This window comes from Bufo bufo, chromosome 10, assembly GCF_905171765.1.
Source record: "Bufo bufo chromosome 10, aBufBuf1.1, whole genome shotgun sequence".
In the NCBI taxonomy this organism is placed as follows: domain Eukaryota; kingdom Metazoa; phylum Chordata; class Amphibia; order Anura; family Bufonidae; genus Bufo; species Bufo bufo.
This window is the reverse complement of record NC_053398.1, coordinates 67,321,754-67,335,133: the sequence shown is the minus strand read 5'-3', so window position 1 is coordinate 67,335,133 and position 13,380 is coordinate 67,321,754. Positions and strand designations below refer to the sequence as shown.

The window sequence follows — 13,380 nt, the reverse complement described above, 5'->3', positions numbered from 1 at the left end:
GACGTACCGTTACTGAGATATTCCCCAAAAATTACCCCCCCACCCCCAAATACAAGCCTGCAATTCTTTCTCTTCAAAGCCCAACTGCCATAAACACAGTTTTACTCCAGGTGTCCATAACAACCCAGTCATATTTCTTTACTGCTTAAAGGGGCGGTCACAGTTAAAGGGGCGGTCACAGTGAAAGTGTATATAGATGTATGTGTGTGTATATATATATGTGTGTGTATATATGTAGATATATATATATATATATATATATATATATATATATATATATATATATATATATATATATATATATATATATATATATATATATATATATATATATATATATATATACACACACACACACACACACACACACACACACACACACACACACACACACACACACACACACACACACATACACACATACACACATACACACATACACACATACACACATACACACACACACATACACACACACACATACACACACATACACACACACTGTTGACAAAAATAACATCTTTATTATTTCCCCACCAATGGGCGTATTTGTAGAATTATGTTGAGGATGGCAGAGCAGGATGCCTGGTAGCCGAATTAATCACCTGCATAGAGGTGGCTGGGCATGGAACTATTCTGTGTGCTCTAGCAGCCAAGTTAGCATGCTCAAGATAGGTCTGGGACCCAGATCTATTAGGCATTAAAGCAGTTGTCCGGCTGTTAATATTGATGACTTATCGTTAGGATAGGTCAGTGGTGGGCAACCTTTTTTTTCAACTGAGCCAAATCTCGCCAAAACCACGATTGAAATTTATTTTGAGAGCCACATTTTTAAAACCGAAAATACATAGGATGGTACACTGTTTTTAGTTTCAATAAGTTTTTATTGAGAATATTGTGCATGCAAGTATCCACATAGGTCGGGTACTGTGGGACTCTTTGCACCGGCCCTGTCACGTGGACGTGACCAGAGCCTGTGCAAGGATTTTTTGGCAACACAAGCGAAGCTACATCTCGGTGACCCCCTTCTCCCACCGCCCCGCCCGCAGCTCACCTGGTCCTGGTTCTGTCTGCAGCAGCTGGCTTCTCCTCTGTGTGGTCCTGATATCTTCGATCTGGTTTGAGGACTGTACTTTTCGCCCTATAAGATGCACATAGGTTTTAGAGGAGTATAATCAGAAACAATATTTTCCATTATACCTCAGGTCAGACCACCAATCAGACCCCCAATGTTAATCATACCTCAGATCAGCCCCCTATATCAGCAGTCAGCACCCCATCCATCATGCCCATGTCAGCCCCCATCCATCATGCCCCCATGTCAGCCGTCATGCCCCTATGTCAGCCGTCAGCCCCCCATGTCAGCACCCCATCTATCATGCCCATGTCAGCCGTCAGCACCCCATCCATCATGCCCATGTCAGCCGTCAGCACCCCATCCATCATGCCCATGTCAGCCGTCAGCACCCCATCCATCATGCCCATGTCAGCCGTCAGCACCCCATCATGCCCATGTCAGCCCCCATCCATCATTACCCCCCATGTCAGCCATCAGCCCCCCATGTCAGCCATCATGCCCCCCATGTCAGCCGTCAGCACCCCATCCATCATGCCCATGTCAGCTTTCAGCCCCCATCCATCATGCCCCCCATGTCAGCCGTCATGCCCCTATGTCAGCCGTCAGCACCCCATGTCAGCCGTCAGCCATCAGCCCCCCATGTCAGCACTCCATCCATCATGTCCATGTCAGCCGTCAGCCCCCATCCATCATGCCCCCCATGTCAGCCATCATGACCTTATGTCAGCCGTCAGCACCCAATGTCAGCACCCCATCCATCATGCCCATGTCAGCCGTCAGCACCCCATCTATCATGCCCATGTCAGCCATCAGCACCCCATCATGCCCATGTCAGCCCCCATCCATCATTACCCCCCATGTCAGCCATCAGCCCCCCATGTCAGCCATCATGCCCCCCATGTCAGCCGTCAGCACCCCATCCATCATGCCCATGTCAGCTGTCAGCCCCCATCCATCATGCCCCCCATGTCAGCCGTCATGCCCCTATGTCAGCCGTCAGCACCCCATGTCAGCCGTCAGCCATCAGCCCCCCATGTCAGCACTCCATCCATCATGTCCATGTCAGCCGTCAGCCCCCATCCATCATGCCCCCCATGTCAGCCATCATGACCTTATGTCAGCCGTCAGCCCCCCATGTCAGCACCCCATCCATCATGCCCATGTCAGCCGTCAGCACCCCATCCATCATGCCCATGTCAGCCGTCAGCACCCATCCATCATTACTCCCATGTCAGCCATCATGCCCCCCATGACAGCCGTCAGCCCCCATCCATTATGCTCCCTAATGGGGGACAATGTTGGAGTCTGCACCATCGGGGGGGTGACATGATGAGGGACAATGTTGAAGTCGGTACCTGATATATCACTGGGGTCTGGCTGGAGTGGGGTCGGTCTGGTCCTGGCTCCAATCTCAGCTGGCTCTGCCTTAAGGTGTCTTCTCCAGAGTCCAGACTAGAGTCCAGCAGGGTCGGCCAAGTTCCAACAAGTCGTGCCTCAGTGTTACTCTGTGACTGTGTTCTTCTGCTGCCAGCCTGGAGGGGCAGCTTTTACAGGTCATAGCAGACAGAGCAGCTCCGCCTCCTCGCCTCCCTCCGCCGCGGCCCCACTGACAGTCAGTGACGCCTCCTTTGGCCTGAGCGCCGCACGGCACACATGTAGGCAGGACAGCCGCAGGCTGCCGCCCCCGAGAGGAGGGAGGGGAGCGGGCGCCGGGCACACAGAACAGTGCTCCAGACTAAAAAAAAATTCCAAGTAGCCATTGGCTCCTGAACTGAAAAATTTAGGAGCCAAATCAAATTTTTAGTTGCCAAATCGAAACTGAATCAAAATTTTGGTATCGTGACAACGCTACGCCGATCAGATCGGCGTAGGGTTGTTTTGAAACCAAAATTTTGATTCGCTTTCGTCACCATAAAAAAGTATTGTGATACTCAATACCGTGCAAAAAAAAAAAAACAACAAAAAAAGCTGTGTGCATTTCGCATTTTATGAAACATTCGGCCCATAATAGAACAGTCCTATGCTATTTTTTGGGGTGACAAGGTGACTAAAAAGGCTATGTAATATGTTTATTTATTTATTGTTTATATATTTTATATGTAAAATTGGGAAAGGGGGGATTTAAACTTAATATTTTAAAGTACTTTCACATTAGCGTTTTTCATTTCCGGCACTGAGTTCCGTCACAGGGGCTCTATACCGGAAAATAACTGATCAGTTTTATCCCCATGCATTCTGAATGGAGAGTAATCCGTTCAGGATGCATCAGGATGTCTTCAGTTCAGTCATTTTGACTGATCAGGCAAAAGATAAAACCGTAGCATGCTACGGTTTTATCTCCGGCGAAAAAAAATGAAGATTTGCCTGAATGCCGGCTCCGGCATTTTTCCCCATAGGAATGTATTAGTGCTGGATCCGGCATTCAAAATACCGGAATGCACCCGCACTAAATCCGGACCCATTCACTTCTATGGGGCTGTGCACATGAGCGGTGATTTTCACACATCACTTGTGCGTTGCGTGAAAATCGCAGCATGCTCTGTTGTGCGTTTTTCGCGCAACGCAGGCCCCATAGAAGTTAATGGGGCTGTGTGAAAATCGCAAGCAAGTGCGATTTTCACGCATGGTTCCTAGGATGAAAGTCTATTCACTGTATTATTTTCCCTTATAACATGGTTATAAGGGAAAATAATAGCATTCTGAATACAGAATGCTTAGTACAAGGTCAATATAATAAACATTGGTGGCGCAGTGCGCCCCCCCATCACCCCAATATAATAAACATTGGTGGTGCAGTGCGCCCCCCTCAATATAATAAACATTGGTGGCGCAGTGCGCCCCCCCCCATCACCCCAATATAATAAACATTGGTGGCGCAGTGCGCCCCCCCATCACCCCAATATAATAAACATTGGTGGCGCAGTGCGCCCCCCCTCAATATAATAAACATTGGTGGCGCAGTGCGCCCCCCCCATCACCCCAGTATAATAAACATTGGTGGCGCAGTGCGCCCCCCCCATCACCCCAATATAATAAACATTGGTGGCGCAGTGCGCCCCCCCAACACCCCAGTATAATAAACATTGGTGGCGCAGTGCGCCCCCCCCATCACCCCAATATAATAAACATTGGTGGCGCAGTGCGCCCCCCCTCAATATAATAAACATTGGTGGCGCAGTGGGCAGTGCCAATGAGGGTTAAAAAATAAAAAAATAATTAACTCACCTCCTCCAATTGATCGTCTCCTGTTCTTACTTCTTTCTAGTTTCTTCAGGACGCAGGACCTGTGGTGACATCACTGTGCTCATCACATGATCCATCACCATGGTAATGGGCCATGTGATGAGCTCAGTGACGTCACCACAGGTCCTGAAGAAACTAGAAAGAAGTAAGAACAGGAGACCGGCAGCTACCTGATCAACTGGAGGAGGTGAGTTAATTTTCTTTTATTATTTTTAACCCTCATTGGCACTTCCCACTGTGCCACCAACGTTTATTATACTGGGGGAGGGGGGGCGCACTGTGCCACCAACGTTTATTATACTGGGGGGGGGGGGGGGCGCACTGTGCCACCAACGTTTATTATACTGGGGGGGGGGGGTGGCGCACTGTGCCACCAACGTTTATTATACTGGGGGGGGGGGCACTGTGCCACCAACGTTTATTATACTGGGGGGGGGGGGGCACTGTGCCACCAACGTTTCTTATACAAATACAGGAGGCGGGTGCCGGAATCAAATAGCCGGCACCCGACCTTTGTGACAGGGAGCTGCGATCAGCGGCAGTTAACCCCTCAGGTACCGCACCTGAAGGGTTAACTCAACTGCAGCGGATCGCAGCTCCCTGTCACAGAGGTCGGGTGCCGGCTATTTGATTCCGGCACCCGCCTCCTGTATTTGTATTAACAGGTCAGTTTTCTTCATTGGTGGCGCAGTGGCCACAGCCCCTCCCCTCCTCCTCCTGCCTCTTCTTATTGGCAGAGGCGGCGGCAGCAGCAGCACAGGGGGGAGGGAGAGACTCCTCCTGCGCTGCTGAGAACGATCATCTCCTGTGCCCGCCGCTGTATTGAGCAGAGCTGCGGCGGCGGGTCTAGTCGCTAATGGCATCTGGAGCCCTGCAGAAGAGCCGCATTAAAGTGTGTAAAGAGCCGCATGTGGCTCGCGAGCCGCGGCTTGCCGACCACTGGGATAGGTCATCAATATCAGATTATTGGGACCCACGCCAATCGGCTGTTTGCAAAGAGATTCAAACAAAAAAGAGGAGCATGAGCAAGGGGTTAAGGACCGAGTAAGGAAGGGTGGGATATATGGAGGGAGTGGAGTGGGGAAGAGGAAAGATATAGGATAGGGGGGGTAGAAGGGTGGGGCGCCACGGGATGTTTGCGACTAGAAAGAAATGAAAGGAATATCATTCAGAGTAGAGGAGGCAGCTCACACCAAATGGGACCAGATGTCCCTGCCGGCCTGACTCGCAGGCTGTAGTAAATGTCAAAGGAACAAAAAACTGGGTGGTTGTGGAGCGCCAAAGTACTGTAGAGAAGTAAGGGAAAAAGGTGAACACCTGCAGATAGGGAGGTTGGTGTATCGAATGTTCCACCAGAAAATAACAGGCCAATTATAGTGCACTTATTAAAGGGAGTCTGTCATCAGCATTTCACTTTTTTAACCCTTCCCATAGCTCCCTAGCATGCTTACTTCCGGTCCCCCGACGCCTGGAATCACCTGCAACTGGCGGCACGGCCTTTCTACAATAAGAGTCCCAGATTTTATCCCACAAATAGAATCCACTATACCACCAGGGAATTGATCTGTGTGGATCTCTTTGAATTAACTTTATGTACCCTAATACCCCTGCTAGAAGTTGCGTTCCAGCGTGGTCATCTGAACCGGAAGTGACATCATTATTAACGATTTGGCGGTCCTTTTTCAAATCCCTATATACACACCACACATATACCACCTCTGTAATACAGCTATTCTATTGCTCCTGAAGAAGGGGGATTGATGTGACCCCTAAACGCGTCAAGCTCATACTTAAAGTTCTTTGTCTATAAATTGGAGTCCACCGGGTCATCCGTTGGAGGGACTACCTGAGAACCACTATTCTACAGACGACCTCGGCGACAAGTGTCTTGAGTTTATCTTACGCCATCCTCCCTGGCGAAGTGAGTAAATGATCTTTATCGTGCAGTATGCATTTTCTCAATTGAAATTGACAAAATGTTTTTTTTTTTTTAATACAATTTTAGTCTTTATCATCTATTTTCCTGCAGTGTGTTTTACCTCCACTATGGTCACAGAGAAGTAACAAATCATTTGCTATACAGAATCACGGTCTTCCTTTTTCATTATACACATCATCACCTATAGCAAGGGCTTTAATAAGTGCACTATAATTGGCCTGTTATTTTCTGGTGGAACATTCCATACACCAACCTCCCTATCTGCAGGTGTTCACTTTTTCCCTTACTTCTCTACAGTACTTTGGCGCTCCACAACCACCAATCAGCTGTTTGAAGAGGACGCAGTGCTCCATGCGAGCGCGCTTCCTCTTCATTACTCTGCAGTTCATCTCGGAAGTGCAGTGTAATATACACATACTCTCTCTATTCAAGTGAATGGAGCGAGTGCTTGTAGTTACATTACGCCACTGCTCCACAGGAGACGAGACGTAGTGTGATGACAAGAAAGCCTCCTGGTCTTAGGGCTGATCGGACGACCACTGATAAGATATTGAGGACCTATACTGACGATAGGTCATCAATAATAATGGCCGGACAACCCCTTTTAATTGTATATCCTGTGACTCTCCCAGTAAATGTCATATATGAAACTACCCCTATATGTAAACCTTTTCTGTTTTATTACCACACTAATTTTCTAGCTTTTTTTTTCTCCATACAGCCCACAGGAGCTTTCCCTTCAGATCAAGTCATTTTTAAGTGGCTCAGACCCCCAGCATGGGCAGAAACTAAGCCCACGTGACCATGCCAGATGCTCATTGCTGCTATTACGTTGCCTTCCACCTGCACGGCTTGCTGTACTGGAACATCTACGATCTGTTTTTCATGACTGTGTCTCATCATTCTTAAATGAGAGGGACTCTCAAGACTGCCTCCCACAGTCATCATCCTCTCAACGGAGAGGCCCACCACCACCATCTACTCCAGGTCTGGAAGAGGTGACGCAGGAAGTACAAAAGGTGTTAGAGGAGTTCATAAAGCTGAATCCTCGGTCATGGGCACCTCTCATTTCTGCCTGGTCTATTGAACTTATGGGACAGTTAAGCAGCAAACATGCAAGTAGACAGGGCATGCCACACTCTACAAGTCTCAATGAACTGTTGCAACTTTGGATGTCCTGTGGAGCTACACGCGTTCTTATGGACATCTACACACTTTGTCTGTTTACCATGATTGACAGCTGCCCAGATGCTTGTGTAGATGCTCTGTTGGATACCTCTGTGCAACATTCTCCACACTTTGACTGGGTGGTAGCTCACATCGGGAATTCCTTTCCAAGCACCATAATTAATAGAGTGTTGACCTGTGGCCTCAAGGATTTCTGTGCGCACAGCTCAAGTTCTGAAACTCCTGAGAAACGTGTGCCAAAGTTGGGTTCAGTGGTTGGCATTCTGGGCCATTTGAGCTCACGCCATGGAAATAGCATTCGTCAAGAGATTCTCAGAATGTTTCATGAAAGTTTGCGCCCTGGGAGCAAGCATCAAAGGGCAACATTACCTTATCTCCTACAACTTGCAGCTCTCTCACCATCTTTATTGGGAACTGTCTGCCAAGACTTGGTGGACTCTTTGAAGCCCTCCACACTGGCCCAGCTGCAGCAGCACTGTTCTACACTTCCTAGAGAGGAACTGGACAATATGCTAAATTTATGTATCCACCTGGCATGTCAGACATCCACAGGTGCCCCACGGCTGTTGCGTTTTCTTCTGGATACAGCAATGCCAGCCTCTGTTATAACAACCCCAGGACTTGCAGTACATGATTCTGTGAGGGAAGCTTGTGATCGTATTGTAAGGCTTCTGCTACTCAGCCTTCAGAAACAGGTCTATGGAAGGACAGCGGGAAGAGCAGCATCTGATACTCCACCAAAAGCTGTGCCTTTCTTGGATGCAATGAGGGGATATTTGCCAGAATTGTGTGCGGAAATGCTTCGCTTAGAAAGGAAACGCCATCTGTGGCTTCATCAACTCTTGGGTCTACTCTGCATATATAGTAGCCCCCCATGTGCCCCAGAAGCACTTTGCCTTTTACTCACCTTGGCCCAGAGTTCTGAGGAGTTGGGCCTAGCAGTTCAGCTTCATGCAGTGCTGTCTTCCTCTATGCAAGGTTTAGCTCAAGCAGCAGTAATACGTTGTGTGGCTCAGGTTCATGCTGGTGCCCTGACAGATAAGAGAGCACTTCAGCTGTTGCAAAATCTGGCACTAATTGTTCAGAGTGAAGAAGGTGGCATGGGTAGGGAGGTAGGAGTGGCGCTTTCTGAGTACTTATCTGATTTTGGACAGCTTCTATTGCACAGCAATCCTGCAGTGTGTGAAGCTGCCGGTCTGCTACTGTGCTGCTGCCCGTTACCTTCATCTATACCTTCAGCCCAGCTCCATCTTCTTATTCGCTCAGCTTCTTACCTGCTCTTCCATTCCATGCATATACGTAGTAGTGCTGGAATAAGCAGTGCTTCCAGACTGCTCTTAAGGCTCTGTAAAGTATCTCATGCTGCTAGGAAATCTGTATTACACCAGCTAGTAGAAGGGGCTCTGCATCAGGGAAATGTAGGGCTTTTTGGAGGGCACAATTCAAAACCAGCTCCTCAAAACCTAGAGGGAGCATCTGCCTCCCTTTTGGAGAATAACAGCCATCTTGGCTCAACTGTAGACTTCTCAGGAAGTGTGTGGTCTGTCTTTCATGCAGGTGTCATTGGTTTGGGGCTAAAACCTGAAGTAAAACATAGACAGTGTGGCCAGGTAGAATGTATAGAAAACACCCAAAGCCTTCTTTCCCTCTTATGCTCCTGCTGTGCCAAAACTGAAGAGGATGGGCTGCTGATTACATTGGATCCTGAAGCACTTAAGACGTTGGCTGTAACAATAACTGAATGTGCTTGCCCTGATGTGACAAATAGTGAGTTGTCTTGGCCTCCTGAAGAGCATGCACGAACCACAGTACAAAGAGACCTGCTGATTTACACTTGCTTCCGGAGGAACCCATTACTTTTCCAGCTTCTCCATCTAGTTGCTCAGGGTCGCCCTGCCCTTTGCTACTGCTCAGTTCTGCTTAGAGGTCTTTTAGCTGCGTTGTTAGCACATTGGGAAGCATCACGCGAGTCATCTTCTGCACACTCACCTTGGCATCTCATGGCATCTTGTGAATTAGTGTCTTGCATGGGTGAAGGACAGCTGCTTCCTCCAGCACTTGCAAATATGCATGAGATGTTTTCCCTCCTTGCACCATATGAAGTCCGTCTGCTGCTTCTCAGTGTCTGGGAATTTGTTCGCGAAAATGGGCCATTTCCCCAAAGGTTTGTGTTCCAGGCAGGTAGAGGGATATTTAGTAGAGACTTTACTCGAGAAGGTGATCATACAAAATACATGAGTATTGTACATAGTGTTTTACACCGTAACATTGACCGTCTTGGGCTGTTGTCTGGCAGGTTCCAGTTGTGACATAAAACATTGACTATTATGTTACAGTAATTATCCACTGAATATATCTACATGAATTGAATACATTTGTTTTCTGCAGTATTTTAATGTTTCCTGTGACAACACAATGTAAATAAAGAAGACATTGTTACCCTCCAGACATGAACATAGAAGTGATAAATTGTAGAAGATATTTGGCATGCTAGTCAATTGTGATACGTATAACTCATTACTGAATGTGATGGTATCAGGTTATTGTTTTAATATGATTTCTCTGTGTACAACATCTTCATCTTGACTCGACAAGTCCCAGAAGCCAAATTAGACAATGCTCTTAAAGGTTATGGACACCTAAGGGGGTAATTTTATTACTGTATTCTACTCATTTTGGGCTAAAAATGATTTCAATTGGTCTTTTCCTGTACAACTTATATTTTCTGTGTATTTGCAGACTGACAGTTTCTCCCTCTCCCTACCAGCCGTCAGAGCAATTCTGTGATGGGGTCAGTATAAACAGCCTGCTAGTCTGCAAATACACTTAAAGTTAAAGCTGTACCTAAAAAGCTGTTGAACTCTTTTAATAAAGACAAACTAGAAAAAAATGATTTTTAGCCCCAAATGAGTCAAATGCAATAATACCATAAAAAAAATTGCCCCAAAGGTTTTCTTAGCCTTTAAGAATGTGTCCCTGCCATCTGGACCGTGCCTGGAGACTGGACCTCTTAGGCTTCTGTACCTTGCAGGGCCGAAGGCCTTTGTAAGGTTTCTGGGAGCCCTGGCAGTCATCAGGAGTTTGTGTTGCAAGTTGCTGATGGGTTGAGAGAGGGAGCCCTTTACCTCTGTTAACCCCTTAGATACCATAGTCCGCATTGACCACACCATCTTAGTGGATAATCCACTGGTATCTGTGTTTTCAGGCAGGGAAACTCCGGTCGCCATGTCATAGCACATGGCTGACACTCCATGGTAATACAAGAGATAGGGATAGTGTTTCAATCACAACATCCTACCTGGATGGTGTTCCTCAATTGTCAGTGTGCACTAGGTTTACACCCTTCATCCCCTCCTCCCACTTGAATGGGGTCCGCGATCCGCATTTTGCGGTGCGGAGGCATGGACAGAAACCCCACGCAAGCACTCCATAGTAGTTCTGTGCCACTGTTCCACACAGCACCTTCCGGATTGTGGACACATTCAAGTGAATGGGTCTGCATCCGTGATGCGGTGCAAAAACGTCCGGACCTGTATTTTGCAGACCTAAGGGCTCCTGGCCCGTGCTGCGGACCGCAATTTGCAATGCACAGTCCATGGGGCCACTGCATGTGGATCGCGGACCCATTCCCTTAAATGGGGTCCGCATCCAACGGTCTGCACCGCAAAAAAGTAGTGCATGATGTCCTTTTTTATAGTGCAGAGGCACGGACGGAAAACCCACGGAAGCACTCTGTAGTGCTTCCGATCCATTCCTCCGTTCCGCATTGCATCTCCCGGATTGCGGACCCATTCAAGTGAATGGGTCCGCATTCGTGTTGCGTGGTGCATACGGCCAGTGCCCTTGTATTGCGGACCGCTCTATGCGGGCCGCAATATGGCAACTGCTGCGTGCATGAGCCCTAACACTGAGAGAAGTTAAGGGAAGAACAGAGAACCATCAAAAACCAAAGCAGAGCTTGACACATTATTGTTAAATTAGGCAGCAACGCCATCTAGGTGAAGGACGTACACGTACTCTGCAAAAGCAAAATGGTAGGAAATCCATAAAACAGGACTATAGTTAATACACTTGAAAAAATACTAAGTCCATCAAGTTCAACCAATGGATAAGTCCTTTTTAAAACTGTCCACTGTTCCTTTTGTGACCATGTCCTGAGGTAACTATTCCACAGATTCACAGTTCACTGGAGACTGAACTTTTTCTTCTCCCAGATGGAGGCAGTGCCCCCTTGTGTTTTGAGGGGATTTCACATGTAACCGTTTCACCATATTTTTTTGTATTGCTCATTTACAGTTGCAAGAAAAAGTATGTGAACCCTTTGGAATGATATGGATTTCTGCACAAATTGGTCCTAAAATGTGATCTGATCTTCATCTAAGTCACAACAATAGAGAATCACAGTCTGCTTAAACTAATAACACACACAGAATTAAATGTTACCATGTTTTTATTGAACACACCATATAAACATTCACAATGCAGGTGGAAAAAGTATGTGAACCCTTGGATTTAATAACTCGTTGAACCTCCTTTGGCAGCAATAACTTCAACCAAACGTTTCCTGTATTGCAGATCAGACGTGCACAACGGTCAGGAGTAATTCTTGACCATTCCTCTGTACAGAACTGTTTCAGTTCAGCAATATTCTTGGGATGTCTGGTGTGAATCGCTTTCTTGAGGTCATGCCACAGCATCTCAATCGGGTTGAGGTCAGGACTCTGACTGGGCCACTCCAGAAGGCGTATTTTCTTCTGTTTAAGCCATTCTGTTGTTGATTTACTTCTATGCTTTGGGTTGTTGTCCTGTTGCAACACCCATCTTCTGTTGAGCTTCAGCTGGTGGACATATGGCCTTAGGTTCTCCTGCAAAATGTCTTGATAAACATGGAAATTAATTTTTCCTTCGATGATAGCAATCCGTCCAGGCCCTGACACAGCAAAGCAGCCCCAAACCATGATGCCCCCACCACATTTCACAGTTTGGATGAGGTTTTGATGTTGGTATGCTGTGCCTCTTTTTCTCCACACATAGTGTTGTGTGTTTCTTCCAAACAACTCAACTTTGGTTTCATCTGTCCACAAAATATTTTGCCAGTACTGCTGTGGAACATCCAGGTGCTCTTGTGCAAACTGTAAACGTGCAACAATGTTTTTTTGGGCAGTGGCTTCCTCTGTGGTATCCTCCTAGGAAATCCATTCTTGTTAAGTGTTTTACGTATCGTAGATTCGCTAACAGGGATGTTAGCATATGCCAGAGACTTTTGTAAGTATTTAGCTGACACTCTAGGATTCTTCACCTTATCGAGCAGTCTGCGCTTTGCTCTTGCAGTCATCTTTACAGGACGGCCACTCCTAGGGAGAGTAGCAGCAGTGCTGAACTTTCTCCATTTATAGACCATTTGTCTTACCGTGGACTGATGAACAGCAAGGCTTTTGGAGTACTTTTATAACCCTTCCCAGCTTTATGCAAGTCAACAATTCTTAATCGTAGGTCTTCTGAGAGCTCTTTTGTGCGAGGCATCATTCACATCAGGCAATGCTTCTTGTGAAAAGCAAACCCAGAACTGGTGTGTTTTTTATAGGGCAGGGCAGCTGTAACCAACACCTCCAATCTAATCTCATTGATTGGACTCCAGTTGGCTGACACCTCACTCCAATTAGCTCTTGGAGATGTCATTAGTCTAGGGGTTCACATACTTTTTCCACCTGCACTGTGAATGTTTACATGGTGTGTTCAATAAAAACATGGTGACATTTAATTCTTTGTGTGTTATTAGTTTAAGCAGACTGTGATTGTCTATTGTTGTGACTTAGATGAAGATCAGATCACATTTTATGACCAATTTGTGCAGAAAGCCGTATCATTCCAAAGGGTTCACATACCTTTTCTTGCAACTGTATATATTTGTATAGGTTAATCATGTCCCCCC

The 13,380-nt window shown here is 46.8% G+C and overlaps 1 protein-coding gene across 1 annotated transcript in view; it reads left to right on the top strand.

Annotated features, from left to right (window-relative positions):
- INTS5 (integrator complex subunit 5) overlaps positions 1-9,926 on the top strand; it is a 29,543-nt gene extending 19,617 nt beyond the window's left edge. Inside the window, exon 3 of the mRNA XM_040410087.1 lies at positions 6,982-9,926. Coding sequence (XP_040266021.1) covers positions 6,982-9,757 — 2,776 coding nt within the window. The 3' untranslated portion in view covers positions 9,758-9,926. The remainder of the gene's footprint in view (positions 1-6,981) is intronic.
- The last annotated feature ends 3,454 nt before the right edge of the window (positions 9,927-13,380 follow it).